The sequence below is a fragment of the Cynara cardunculus genome, assembly GCF_001531365.2.
Source record: "Cynara cardunculus var. scolymus isolate 2C chromosome LG 7, CcrdV1, whole genome shotgun sequence".
In the NCBI taxonomy this organism is placed as follows: domain Eukaryota; kingdom Viridiplantae; phylum Streptophyta; class Magnoliopsida; order Asterales; family Asteraceae; genus Cynara; species Cynara cardunculus.
Window position 1 is genome coordinate 1,844,712 of NC_037534.1, and position 13,424 is coordinate 1,858,135.

A 13,424-nucleotide genomic window follows, 5' to 3' on the forward strand; every position below is an offset into this window, starting at 1 on the left:
AATTTTTATGATATCGTCAAACATATATTTTATTCAAAAATAAAAACATCATCGCTTTCTCAAAATCACATAAAGTCATATTATAACATCGACTGAAATAAATAATAAAATGAAATATTAAAAACACGATGTATCTCGCTGCATTGCGCGAGTACGCTTCTAGTAAATTAATAAACATTTTTACAAAAAAACATAAGTTGTTTTAAATAAGCAATCCCAAACATCCCTTAAATAAAATATAACTGATTAATAAATATATAAATAAACAATTATTTTGCAAATATAAATTACACTTTGGATTAAAGAATCTATCAGAGCAACAATTTATTAAAAAATCTACATTTTCTGCTATAATCTGCTCCTTTTAAACGTGGACGAAACGGCCGGCGGCCACCGGCCACCTTCTTCACACCCGAGCAGTGGCCCAGCCTTCTCTCACCACCACCACAACTACCCATTTGATCAGATTTTGGTTTTAAACTCTCAAAATCAACGCGAATTTTGTTCTGTAAATTCCAAATTTCAGTCGGACCCACTTTATCCAATGGGAGACACGGTGATCCTCTGTCCATGGCTTCCCCGTCATTTAAATTCCAAAAAAATCGATTGGTTTTCTATCCCTTCTTCAGATTCCCTACTCTCTTCAATTGGTTCCACTGGTATTCCTGGTCCTTTTCAGGTTTTCAACTCTAAAATCTCCGAGGCATTTGATCGAACACCTTCATGGCGTCCATGGGTTCCATACCATTTGTGATCGATCACAATGCAATCCGTCAATACTGGATCCCCTCGTCCTTAAATTTCCGACCCAGAAAATCGCTTACTGATTTGATATTTGTATGTGATGGTGGTAATGCTGCCGCTGGTGGAAGAGTACGGCGGATCAAGGCAACCGGAGAAAGGAAGTCTGGTACGGATGGAGGTCGTGATTCGAATGATGCACTTCAAGCTACAATTAATGGAAGTACGAAGAATTTTGCCATGCATAAAGACCTACATCCCCAGGTATATTGTGCCTCAATTGATGCTGCATATTTTTTTAAACATGTGAACCCTACTGTCATACTTTTTCAAAAGAGCATGTTTAGAAGAGAGAAAAGGGATTCCAACATATATTTAGATGGGTATAGTTGTCCTAGTGTAAGGGGCCGTTTACTAAACACTTATTTGATAAGTGCTTACCGGATAAATTTCCTTATCGGATGAACATGAGAAGAGCCAAGAATCTTACCAGGCAAGAGAAATGAAAAGAATAAAAAGTCTTACCCGGTAAGTAAATATGGCGACTCTTATCCAGGTAAGCACTTATCCAGTATCTTGTTGCATTCGATATGTTTTGAAGTACTAAAATCTTACGTATCAAAATAAATTATAATGTTAAATCTTATCGGCAAGCACTTACCGGGTAAACATTTAGGTAAACGGCCCCTATGTATTACCCTAGGCTTTTATACATATAAGAATAACCGTTAGATTACTCTCAAAATAGCCTTTTAAAAAGAGGAGAGAGGTTCCATTATGTATTAAAGAGAAATGATATAAGTCTAGCCGATGTGCGCTCAAACATGTTGAAAATGCAAGGTTTTTGAGTGGTAGTTTAGCCAAATTGTACAAGCATTTGGATGCATTTCTATTTACTCTTAGCTAGTTGCATATAAGAGATATTGGGCTCATTTAACTATAAGTGATAAATATAAACGGGTCATGTTTAGTAACAACTAACTTATAAGTTAAATGATAATGTAAAAATAATTTGGAAAACTATAAGTGGCATAATTGAAAAAAAATCTATGAAGCTTATGAAAACGCTAGTCGAAGTAGCTTTTCAAAAAGTTAGCTTATAAGCTATATGAACTAGTCTATGGCTGATTGAACGGAGATTCTTCAATAAGATCAAAAAAATAAGATAGCTTATGGTTGCCAAAAGTGGCTTTATTCTCATAAAGTTGAGAGAAATCCTCATGATTCGTTTAGTCCATTTTTGTCGGATATAAATCTTATGGGGGCGTTTGGTTTGATGGATTTGGATTCTGGAAGGATTTGAAATTTTTGGTGTTTTGGTTTGTAGGATTTGGAATGGAATTAAATTTCATTTTTTATAAATGATTTATAAAAATAATTATAAATGATTATAAAAATAATTAAATTACCTTTTTTATTAATTGATTATTATAAAACAAACGTTTTCAACATATGTTAAAACGCTATTACTCACAAATCCTACGAAATCCCACAAAATACCAACAACCTCCATGGAATTTCTACATCCCTTGCTTGTGGGATTTCACGTGATTTCAAATCCAAACAATCCTTCAAACCAAACATGGAATTGAAATAGAATTAAATTTTAGATCCTTCAAATCCTATCAGATCCTACAAAGCAAACTGGACCTAAATCCTTTCAAAGTAAAGCATAAAGAGTTCTTTTGTTTGTCATGTATATTTACTCATTCCTATAGTTGTCAAAAATGACCATCTTTGAACTCATTGTAGATTTTAAACTCGTATGTTATTGTTTACTCTTAACTAGCTTTTCAAAATTTATCATATATGCATTTCTTTCTTTAGCACGTATTTCACAAGTCAAAAGTCTTCATGAGAACAACAGCTCTACTCTTGAGGTAGACGGGTTTGTATACATATTATCTCTCTCAGACCCCACCTCTGGGTGAGATTTACTAGACCCATTTTGGTTTTGGATATAACATATTATTTTCTAGGAGATAACTGAAAGTACCAGAGTACAGTCTGCGTACATCTTATCCTTCCGAGACCCAGATATAATGTGCCCATTTTGGTTTTGGACATAACCAACGTATTATAATGCTCTTTTTTTTTTCTAGCAGATAATTGAAAGCACCACAATCAACTCAGAAGAAGAGGGAATTCTTTCTGAAGAAAGTGAAGAAACCTTATTTTGGAGCAAGTTTCAATCAGCTACATCAAATGGTACATATGAGAAGTCCAAGAATACAAGTGAATCAATACCAGATGAAGAGACTGATGATCCTGCAAGTGATGATGTCGAATCTCCTCCATTAGCTGGTCCAAATGTAATGAATGTTATATTGGTTGCTGCGGAATGTGCTCCCTGGTCGAAAACAGGTAATTCACATGAATTTCGTCTTCGTATGCATAGTTCTCAGAAAATATTATGGTGTGTTAAACTGGACTGGAGTGTAATGGACAGATGAGAGTAAGGTAGGTGGGTGGAAATAATTATGAAAACTTTAGGATTTTAATTTAACATAGGTAGTTTAGTAATTTCTCAATCTTGTCCATCTCCTTGATTCTTGTTCCAACTACTTTAGTTGGACAGAAAAATGCACCTTTGTCCCACTCATGTTCTGTCTTGCCCAGTCTAATATAGGGTCAGACCCACTCTATTGGATACGTGCCATCACTTTGTTCATCCGTCTTAGTGTAAAAAATTATAGTAACGTGAAATGTGTCATCGTATCATTTTGTTCTGTGCAACCCTATGCTGTTAATATCGCAATATATCGTCGATATATCGGATATCGGACCTAGGCAAAATATCGTTGCATAAATATCGGTCAAAATATTGTCCCTGATATTATCGGCGATATTTTCCGATTTTTCCCGATATTATCGGCGATATTTTCCGATTTTTCCCGATATTTAGCGATATTTTCCGATTTTTCCCGATATTTAGCGATATTGTGATGTATATATCGGACCGATATATCGATTTTTAGGGTTCAATTATTTGGGCTTTTGTTATTTCATGGGCTTAGTTTTTTGGGCTTGGTAACATATATTATTAGATCTGAAATTAATAGTCTGCCTTCCAACGGTCTTCTTCCTTTCTTTTCATCTTTACGAGTTACGACTTCACACATCACAGACACCTAGTTCACTTCACGAATCACGACTTCAGACTTCTCACAACTTCAGACTTCTCATGGAGTCACGGTTTGGCTTCTTTTCTCGGATGCCGAACCTATTGCTTGCGATTAGCTCGTTTTTGAACAYTTTAGATGATGTGATGTTTTAATTTTGAAACTATATTTCTAAACTCTAATTAATGCATATTATATATATAATTCTAAGAAATATTATGTTAACCGCTATTTTGGACCGATATATCGCCGATATAACCTATATATCAAGTATCGGTCATATCGGTCCTGACCGATACTTTGTATTCTGACCAATATAACAGCATAACATACATATTCCGAAACTACAATGATAACACAAGTTTCTCTTGGTAGAGTTGGTTTGCATGACTTTTCTCCCATCCGAGCCCCGAGTTTGAATCTTGTTTGTTTCATTTTTCTTAGGTCTCAGCTTTTAACTTCAGATTTATTAATTTTTTCTGAAAATTTTTTAGTTTTTAATTTCATATGTATTATGTTTATGAAATTATTTGCAATAAAAGACTTGAACAAAGGACCTCACATATGAAAAACAAAGAACTAACCAATAGACCAATAATAATTTTGGAAAAAACATCCACATCTTTGTTTCTTACAATCAAATGATGTCACCACTTGAAAAAAAAATTGGTCCATTTTGGTCTAATGTTGCGTCAAACATGGTCCTTCCACCTTGGTTATGTTTTTCTTGTACTTGCTTCTGTTTGTATCATTTGTTTCTAACGCAATTTTCAAATCATAGCACTCTCTTTCGTGTTTTCAAGTTCCCTTTTGTGTTCTTATGTTCTTCTACAAATTTTTGAGCAAGATGCATCCTTTTTTTTCCGCATTTTGCACAAATCGAAGCTTTTCACGGAAACAGTCACTCTACCCTTTGTAGTAGAGATCAGGTATGCATACATCTCACTATCTTAGCCCTACCTTCAGGTAGGATATACTGTGCTTGTTTGATTTTGTTGAGTTGCACATTTCTTGGCATATCTGTGTGTTTCATGTATGTACGTGTGGTCGTTTTGCCCATTTCATGCTAATTGCGTACAAAGAGTTTGGAGATAGTTCTAAGAAGTTTTATTAATAGGCGGCCTTGGAGACGTTGCTGGCGCTTTACCAAAGGCTTTGGCTCAACGTGGGCATAGAGTAATGGTAACTTGTTTACTTTCAAACCGATTACCATGCGTCCTGCAATAAGCACTAGAATATCGACTAGTGTTAATTTTCGGCTTTTTGACAATCATTTAGGTAGTGGTACCGCTCTATGGTGATTATGTTGAACCTCAAGATACAGGAATTAGGAGACGATACAACGTTGATGGGGAGGTATGCAACCATAAACGTATCTTTGTAGTTTGTATATATATCTATAGAGTAGAGGCAAAATCTGCGTACATGTTACCTCCAGACTCTACCTCTTTGTGGATTTACTGGGTTTTTGTAATTTCAGGAGGTGGAGGTGCAGTACTTTCAAACATATATCGATGGTGTAGATTTCGTTTTTATTGGATCTCACATGTTTAACAACTTGGGAAGTAATATATATGGAGGAAATCGCGAGGTAAACTTCTACTCATGTCGCTTAAGTTCTAACAAGTAACAAGAATTACGGACAAGGTGACCATTTATACAAATCTTGACTATATCGTGCTTGCTTTTTTCAGAAATATATATAATATTTATATATGAAAAAAATCACATACGCACTCCTATCTTTGATTATGTTTGAACCTTTTGATCTCCTAGGAGGCCATGTACTATTGGGCCAATCACCATTTGATTATAATCGTGTTGTTTTGTAGTTTCTGATGTCTACTGGCATTTGTTATTGTAGGATATTCTTCGACGCATGGTTTTATTTTGCAAAGCAGCCGTTGAGGTATGACTTAGAAACTTTCTGAACTACTTTCGAAATTCGAGTGAGGGGTTATCTACTGGTGATGCGGTGGCACACGTTACAACTAGTATATTCCGTTGCAGTGCAAAAACATTACGACCCTTAAGGTGTTATCACTATGATTCATTTTGTGCCATCACTTGACATCTTTGCCGAAAAATTGAGAGGCTACAGTAGCATACTAAAACTTAAATTTGAGTTTTAATGGTTAAATGGTGATGGAAGACAAAAATCGCCTCTATTTTTTAGTGGTTTTATTGTCTTGTGATTCATGTATCTATTCATACGAAAATGAGGATTTGTTCACCTACAGGTTCCGTGGTATGTGCCTTGTGGCGGAGTCTGCTATGGAGACGGAAATTTGGTTTTCATTGCAAACGATTGGCATACCGCGTTGTTACCGGTTTATCTAAAAGCATATTATCGTGACAACGGATTAATGCGATACACAAGATCTGTTCTTGTGATTCATAACATAGCTCATCAGGTTGGTTAACTTGATGCAACTTGAACATTTTTCGGGAAGCAAACATTTTCACAAAAACTACTACTTTACTATTGGGGGAGAGTTCAGGTGTGCACGCATCTTATTCGTACATCATCTTTGATTTACAGGGTCGTGGTCCAGTGGCTGATTTTGGTCATGTGGATCTACCAACGCACTACTTGGATCTTTTTCGATTGTACGATCCTGTGGGTGGTGAGCACTTCAACATCTTTGCTGCGGGTCTCAAAACCGCCGATCGTGTAGTTACCGTGAGTCATGGATACGCGTGGGAACTAAAGACCATTGAGGGCGGGTGGGGACTACACGGAATTATTAGCGAAAACGATTGGAAACTGAGAGGTATCGTCAACGGAATTGATATGAAACATTGGAACCCTGAACTCGACGTTCACTTGACATCCGATGGTTACACTAATTACTCTCTAGAGACTCTCGATATCGGGAAGCCACAATGCAAAGCAGCACTTCAGAAAGAGCTCGGGTTACCGGTTCGCGATGATGTTCCCTTAATCGGTTTCATCGGACGACTTGATGTTCAAAAAGGCGTCGACTTGATAGCCGAGTGTGTTCCGTGGATGGTCGACCAGGATGTGCAACTCGTCATGTTAGGGACCGGGAGACCGGACCTCGAACAGATGCTTAGGCAGATGGAGAGCCAGCACAATGACAAAATCCGAGGATGGGTTGGTTTCTCGGTCAAAACTGCTCATCGGATAACTGCTGGTGTGGACATATTACTGATGCCATCAAGGTTCGAGCCGTGTGGGCTTAACCAACTCTATGCTATGAATTATGGAACCATACCTGTTGTACATGCTGTGGGTGGTTTGAGAGATACAGTACAGCCGTTTGACCCTTACAATGAATCAGGATTAGGATGGACATTTCACAAAGCCGAGGCTAGCGAGCTGATCCATGCACTCGGGAATTGTTTGTTAACTTACCGGGAGTACAAGCAGAGTTGGGCGGGGATTCAGCGGCGTGGAATGACGCAAGACCTCGGTTGGGATAATGCTGCCCATCGCTATGAGGAAGTTTTCGTTGCTGCCAAGTACCAATGGTAAGTTCGGTTCTGCTAAAGGCTTACAATAATCAGAAAATCCCGATAGAAACTAAAGGAGTAGATTTAGGAAGAAAAAAGCCTATGAATCCATGAATCATACCCTAATGATATATGTTGACTGGATACAATGCTTCAAATTATTAAAACCAAACCAGCCCAGTATGTCCCACCCGAAGGTGGTTTTGGGGAGGGTAAGATGTAAATTGACCTCTACCTCAAAGAGTCGAGTAGTTGCTCAAACCAAAGCAGATCAAACGAGCCCATTATGTCCCACTTGGAGGTGGGGTTTGGGGCTGATTAGTTGGTTTTCTATTAAGTCCAGTATGTATAATGTTGACTGTGTGGATTAATCTGTCTATATAGATTGAGAAGGTTTTTGTTTGGTACATGTTTTTTAATTCGGAGGGGCAGGTTTGAAAAAAACTTTGTTTTCTGCATAAAGCTCCACCCTCGAAGCTTACTGAACAAACCACTTTCTATATCACTAAGCCACTATCAAACAGTCACGTATAGTTGACCGAATAAGTTGATTCTCATTAAGTTTGTTAAGCTGCTAACAAACCGGCCCCAAGATGTATGCAGACCTGATATCTACCTCAAAGAGTTGAGCGTTGTTTAAGCCAAAACAAACCAAATGAGCCCGGTATACCCCATCGAAGGTGGGGTATGTGGAGGGTAAGATGTACACAAACCTGACTTCTACCTCAAACGTGAAAGACCTTTGGCTTGTGAAAAGTGTGCAAAAGTGAGAAAAACAGGTATGACTGGTACAAAGATGTAGGGGAGCCTCTTTATTATGTATATAGATCACATAATACACGATTGTAAGATTAGATAATGATCGAATGTTACAACCCCTATCTTAAACCCAAGAACTTGACAAAAATGGGTGATTATGGCATCGAGAATGAATCTGGGCAGGAAGTATAGCCAACTCAACCAAGAATATAACTGTTTTCTATGTGTAAGAAACTCTATTTTCATGATCATACTGTAAACACGACCGACCTGAGAAAAGTTCGGAAAAACCTTTTGAGAGGCAGCCCTCAACTGCACACGGGGGCTTTGAGCAACCCAATGGCTTGTTACATGTTGGAGTAATCTGCTGCTGATATCCATTTACTAACTTGTTAGCGGAATCTGTGTGCCTTCTTTTGGAGTTCATCATGGTATTAGAGTTGTTAAATGCATCAAATGGTTCAAATTCTTGGCCTTCCATGTCATCATGTAACTTTCTCTTCACCCCAGAAAAGACTTTCAATCCTGCAAGTATGATGAGATAGGATCAGAGATGTTTACCAAACAAGCCCAATATATGCCACCGGGAGGTGGGATGTACACATACCCGACCTCTACCTTAGAGAGTAGAGAGGATCATAGATGTTTACCAAACTAAACAAGCCCAATATATTCCACTTGGAGGTGGGTCTAAGGGGGAATGTACACAGACTTGACCTCTAATATCTTAACGAGTAGAGATGTTAGAGGATCATAGATTTTCACCAATCCCACCCGGAGGTGGGATATGAGGGTGGGATGTATGCAAGCCTGACCTCGAACACAGACCTGACCTCTACCTCAAAGAGAAGGGAGGATCAAAGATTTTTATGAAACCAAACAAGCTTGGTATATCTTACCAGGAGGTGGGGTCTACACAGACCTGACCTCTACCTTAAAGAGTAGGAAGATCAGAGATTTTTACAAAACCAAACAAACCCTGTATATCCCACATGGAGGTGGGGTTTGGTGTTTGAGGTGGGATGTACACAGACCTGACCTCTACCTCAAAGAGTAGAGAGGATTAGAGATGCTTATGAAACCAAACAAGCCCAGTATATTCTACCCGAAGGCTGGGTTTGGGGTGGGACGTACACAGACCTGACCTCTACCTCAAAGAGCATGGAGGATCTGGGATGTTTACCAAACCAAACAAGCCTAGTATATCCCACCCGGAGGCATGGTCTATGGGTGTGATGTACACAGACCTGACCTCTACCTCAAAAGTTAAGAGAGAACCAGAGATGTTTCTAGTTTCTAATTTGTTCTTTCTAGTAACAACTTACCAGTTAAAGAGTCGTACATCGGTTGGGCTTCTGAATCACCACAGTTGCAACACAAATTATGGGTATCATCAGATCCAGTTATCCTGCACCATACAATAAACATCAAATCCTCAATCACTTCAACAGCAAATGTATGAAAATAGGTTTTCTGTGACAATTAAGGAGTTTTAGGAACAAATGTTGTACCTATACATGTGCTCGACAAACTCATCAACCAAAACAGGCCAAGCGCCTAACACAAACCATATACAAACACCAAATTAGAGAGAAACGACGCCAGTATTTGCTAAAGAAGTTGCACCTGCATGACAGGCTTAACAATTAGGTGGAAAATAGCAAGTGTATGTGTTATTACCTTCAGGATCATATCCTTCAAGGTTTTCATGCACACAACGACTAAACGCCAATACTTGCCGCCATGTATCCTCAGATATATTGTGCCGCTGATTGTTCTAGATGTTAAATTCCAAGCATTAGCTGACCAATAATCAAAGTAACTATTTATATATATATATATATATATATATATTGGATGTTGGAAAAAGTTCAAATGAGAACCATAACCAGTATATGCATACACACACACATATATATATATATATATATATATATATATGCGTCGGTGTATATACTCACTGAAATTCATATAAACTAGGAGCTGTTATTTCTCTGCTCTTTCTACTTAACAGATGCACCTAAGAAGCATCTACAAGTCCAGTACTGAGTAAAAGTACCTCAACGAAGCTACACCACTGATCGAGTAATCTGAATCTTCCAGACAATACTAATTTCCAAGCCATAATTGCCCTGCTTACAGCTGAGAATAATTTGAAGATACGAGTAACTCAGATTAAGTTTATAGAAGACTGTCATAGGAGTAAAGAGAAGTAGGATGATACAAAGTATTATCAAGTTTCGGATGACATTCTACTTACTAATGCTTCTTTGACCGTTTTCTCTGCAAATGAAGAATACAAAATTATAGAATCTTGAAAACTCACGAGAGTCTACCTGCAAGACTATTCTGAGTAAGAATGTAATAAATGGGTATTCAACTTCTAATTGCTAGAGCTTTCACACACGTCAATGGTCACAAGGCCAGAAAATGATCACCATCTCACCATCAGATTAAGCCTTGACATAAGGACCGAAATTTCTTCAAGAATTGACATCCTGCCATGCATGATAAAACAGTGTTCATCAATCTGGATCAATTTCAATCGACCTCACATCCTCAAAGACGAATATTTAAGCTTCTAGAAGTTGAAACCACAACATGAGAATAAGAGAACAGGCAAGCATAGTCTTATTGTGAACATGCACTCTAGAAATTTGACCACAAGCTACAACTAACGCAGGTCAGGTCACAAGTCATCCTATCTGATCAAATCTTCAACTTGTCAGTGTTATGTTTATTTATATTGTAGCAGTAGACCATCTGGTGCATCAGAACAATCAATACATTAACAAATAAAAGGATGACCCAGGTGCATCAAGGCATTTGTGCGTTTGGTACATCGGACAGGACAGTAAAAAACTTGTCCCACGTTTGGCGGAACAATAAATTGGGATAAGACCTGAATGTAACAACACTGCATTTTCTCTTTCCTACCAAAATAGGTGGAGCAAAAATTGAGACAGGATTCGTAAACTACTAAACTACCCGTGTCGAATTAAAACCCTAAAATCTTCCACAAATTTTCACCCGCCTACACTCTGCTCAATCCGGTCCGCATACCAAATGCACGTTTGCAACTGTTGGGATAAGGTCACAACTTAAGGAGGCGCTTGGTTCGCTGTAAGGGGATGGAAATGGGAATGGGTAGGATAAGGAATGAAAATTCATCTCCCCCACAAAAAAAGAAAAGAAAGTAGAGTATGGATGAGTACACAGTTAAGTAATGGCTTATATTGAACCAATCATCATTGTAAATTTGAGAGTTCACCATCATGAGTTCACAAACGGAAAAAAGAAGATGTCGATTAAAAGAACACTAACTAGTAGTAGTTACATTGAAACACAAGCACGGTAATTGTTCTTGTGTGTGAACACCAAACTAAACATTTGTCTATTTTGAGTTTCAGTGGGGTACAGGAAACGTAAGCAGCAGATACCTTTTATGCACCCTCAACTCAACCAATTCTAGGAGCTTGGACAAGGCATCCCTGGCTAATTTAGCTTTCATCGACTCATTGACTTGCCTGTAACCATCCCCCTCAGAAGCATACACATTCAATGTGATATCTACAAGAGAACGTCAAAAAATAGATGATGTAGATTTGGTTTTCAAATACATATCTACAAACATAATGATACATGTACAACATATACTGATATACACACACATGTAAATGATTACATACTATATTTGGAGGACAGTTGCATAATAAAGCAGTAAATTCGTTACTATATCTTACTACTATAAGCTTGCAAACCCCGACCATGAAAAGGATTGTAGAAACCTAGACAGCAAATCGCCATATCAGTAAGTACTAACAGCAAGCTCCAATCTATACCATGGTAGCTCCACGAAAGGAGATCTATGCCAAACCATTCTCTTCACTTAATTCAACCTAGAATAGAAGCTTTTTTGAATAGCCAAGTAAAGGAAATTAGAAACCTGCAACTCCATTGATCAAGGAATCACCCTTCTCTACAAACCCTAATTTACTCCTTGAAGTTCATTCTTCATCTATTACTCAACTTTCCAGCTCAAACTCAACATAATATGAACATGTTTTTTGTTAAATTATTCTCTTTCTCTTCCACAAAACAGAAATTCTCGATGATTAAAAGGAAGAGGATTCAAACAACTTCAAAGTGAGAGGCTGTATAGCAGTTATTGATCAGCAAAAGAGAATTATCATAAGTAAGAAACAAGTAAATTGGATTTAGGTTTACCGCAATAGCGCCTGTAAATCTCGAAGATGTCAAGCCGAATTGAAGAATCCATGGAGCTTAAGTGATGATGAGGAAAAGGGGATTTTGGTTCGTAAAACGAAACCCTAAAGCATAAGCATAAGCATCAGGTCCATGGATCCCCTCCAGACAGTGTCACTCTCCCGAAAGCCATGCCTTTTTCACAACTTTATAACACTTTTTGAATTTTAATATTACATAATATTTTTTTTAAACGTTGGGTATAATACAATGCATATATAGACGAAGAATTAACCAAGAACGGACTTGAACTATTATCACTTTTAATCTCATCTTCATCCAATGAATTACATTTGATATATAAATTGATCTGGTACTTCTCATTGGTGTTAATCATTTATTTAAATGTGAAGATATTTTCTTACCATAACTTTCATTCTTATCGGAACTCAACCTATATATGTATGTATGGACCCATTAAAGGAAGAACTGATTAGTTTGTGATAACCGTGCGATGCAATGTGAACGACTCATTTGAGATATTTAAGGGTGATATAGTAATTTTATGTTTGACAAATGACAACTAATCAAAATATTTAATTAATTCTTTTAGAAGAAAATATTTAATTAAAAATTAGTTACCTAGTATATAAATAACCTAATATACATCGTATTTTAAAGACATTTGTGAATCAAAGTATATCATAGTCATAACGTTCATAATGTTTCATATGTATCACAAACTATTTTTCTTTGTTTTATGAAATGTATCATCGTGTGGATTTTTGTTATTTTCATTGTTTTACAAAGGATATCACATTGTGCATCTTGTATGTATATTTGGATATCACAGTGAATGTCGTTTGTAGGTATCATAATGTGTATTTTGTGTTTACATAAGGTTCATCGGAATAAGGTTCGCCGGAGAGAGGAAATATGAGAGATGAGAGAGGATGTTTATAAAATCCCTAAATGCCCTTAATTAATATTTTAAGTTAAAATTACTAAAATTATTAATTTCCTAATTTAACCTTTGATTTGTGGTTGAGATTGGATCTCACGGTTACCATAAACAAAACTTTTCTCATTTGATTAGACCCATATATATATATATATATA

At 37.1% G+C, this 13,424-nt stretch overlaps 2 protein-coding genes across 3 annotated transcripts; one reads left to right on the forward strand and one right to left on the reverse strand.

Annotated features, from left to right (window-relative positions):
- Positions 1 to 687: 687 nt before the first annotated feature.
- LOC112515647 (granule-bound starch synthase 2, chloroplastic/amyloplastic-like) lies at positions 688 to 7,671 on the forward strand. Its single transcript, XM_025122553.1, has 8 exons — positions 688 to 1,005; positions 2,847 to 3,105; positions 4,981 to 5,045; positions 5,142 to 5,219; positions 5,344 to 5,454; positions 5,728 to 5,772; positions 6,104 to 6,277; positions 6,406 to 7,671. The coding sequence occupies exons 1-8, from the start codon at positions 724 to 726 to the stop codon at positions 7,360 to 7,362; spliced, it is 1,971 nt and encodes a 656-aa protein (XP_024978321.1). The 5' UTR covers positions 688 to 723; the 3' UTR covers positions 7,363 to 7,671.
- Positions 7,672 to 8,127: 456 nt separating this feature from the next.
- On the reverse strand, positions 8,128 to 12,467 carry LOC112515714. 2 transcript variants are annotated; one of them, XM_025122621.1, is made up of 10 exons: positions 12,327 to 12,467; positions 11,843 to 11,887; positions 11,540 to 11,669; positions 10,546 to 10,597; positions 10,360 to 10,435; positions 10,159 to 10,241; positions 9,780 to 9,876; positions 9,611 to 9,656; positions 9,425 to 9,507; positions 8,128 to 8,624 (listed from the first exon to the last, which is right to left on the reverse strand). In XM_025122621.1, the coding sequence occupies exons 1-10, from the start codon at positions 12,376 to 12,378 to the stop codon at positions 8,320 to 8,322; spliced, it is 969 nt and encodes a 322-aa protein (XP_024978389.1). In that variant the 5' UTR covers positions 12,379 to 12,467; the 3' UTR covers positions 8,128 to 8,319. The 2 variants fall into 2 exon arrangements, with proteins under 2 accessions (XP_024978389.1, XP_024978390.1); XM_025122622.1 differs by lacking the exon at positions 11,843 to 11,887.
- Between the last annotated feature and the right edge of the window lie 957 nt (positions 12,468 to 13,424).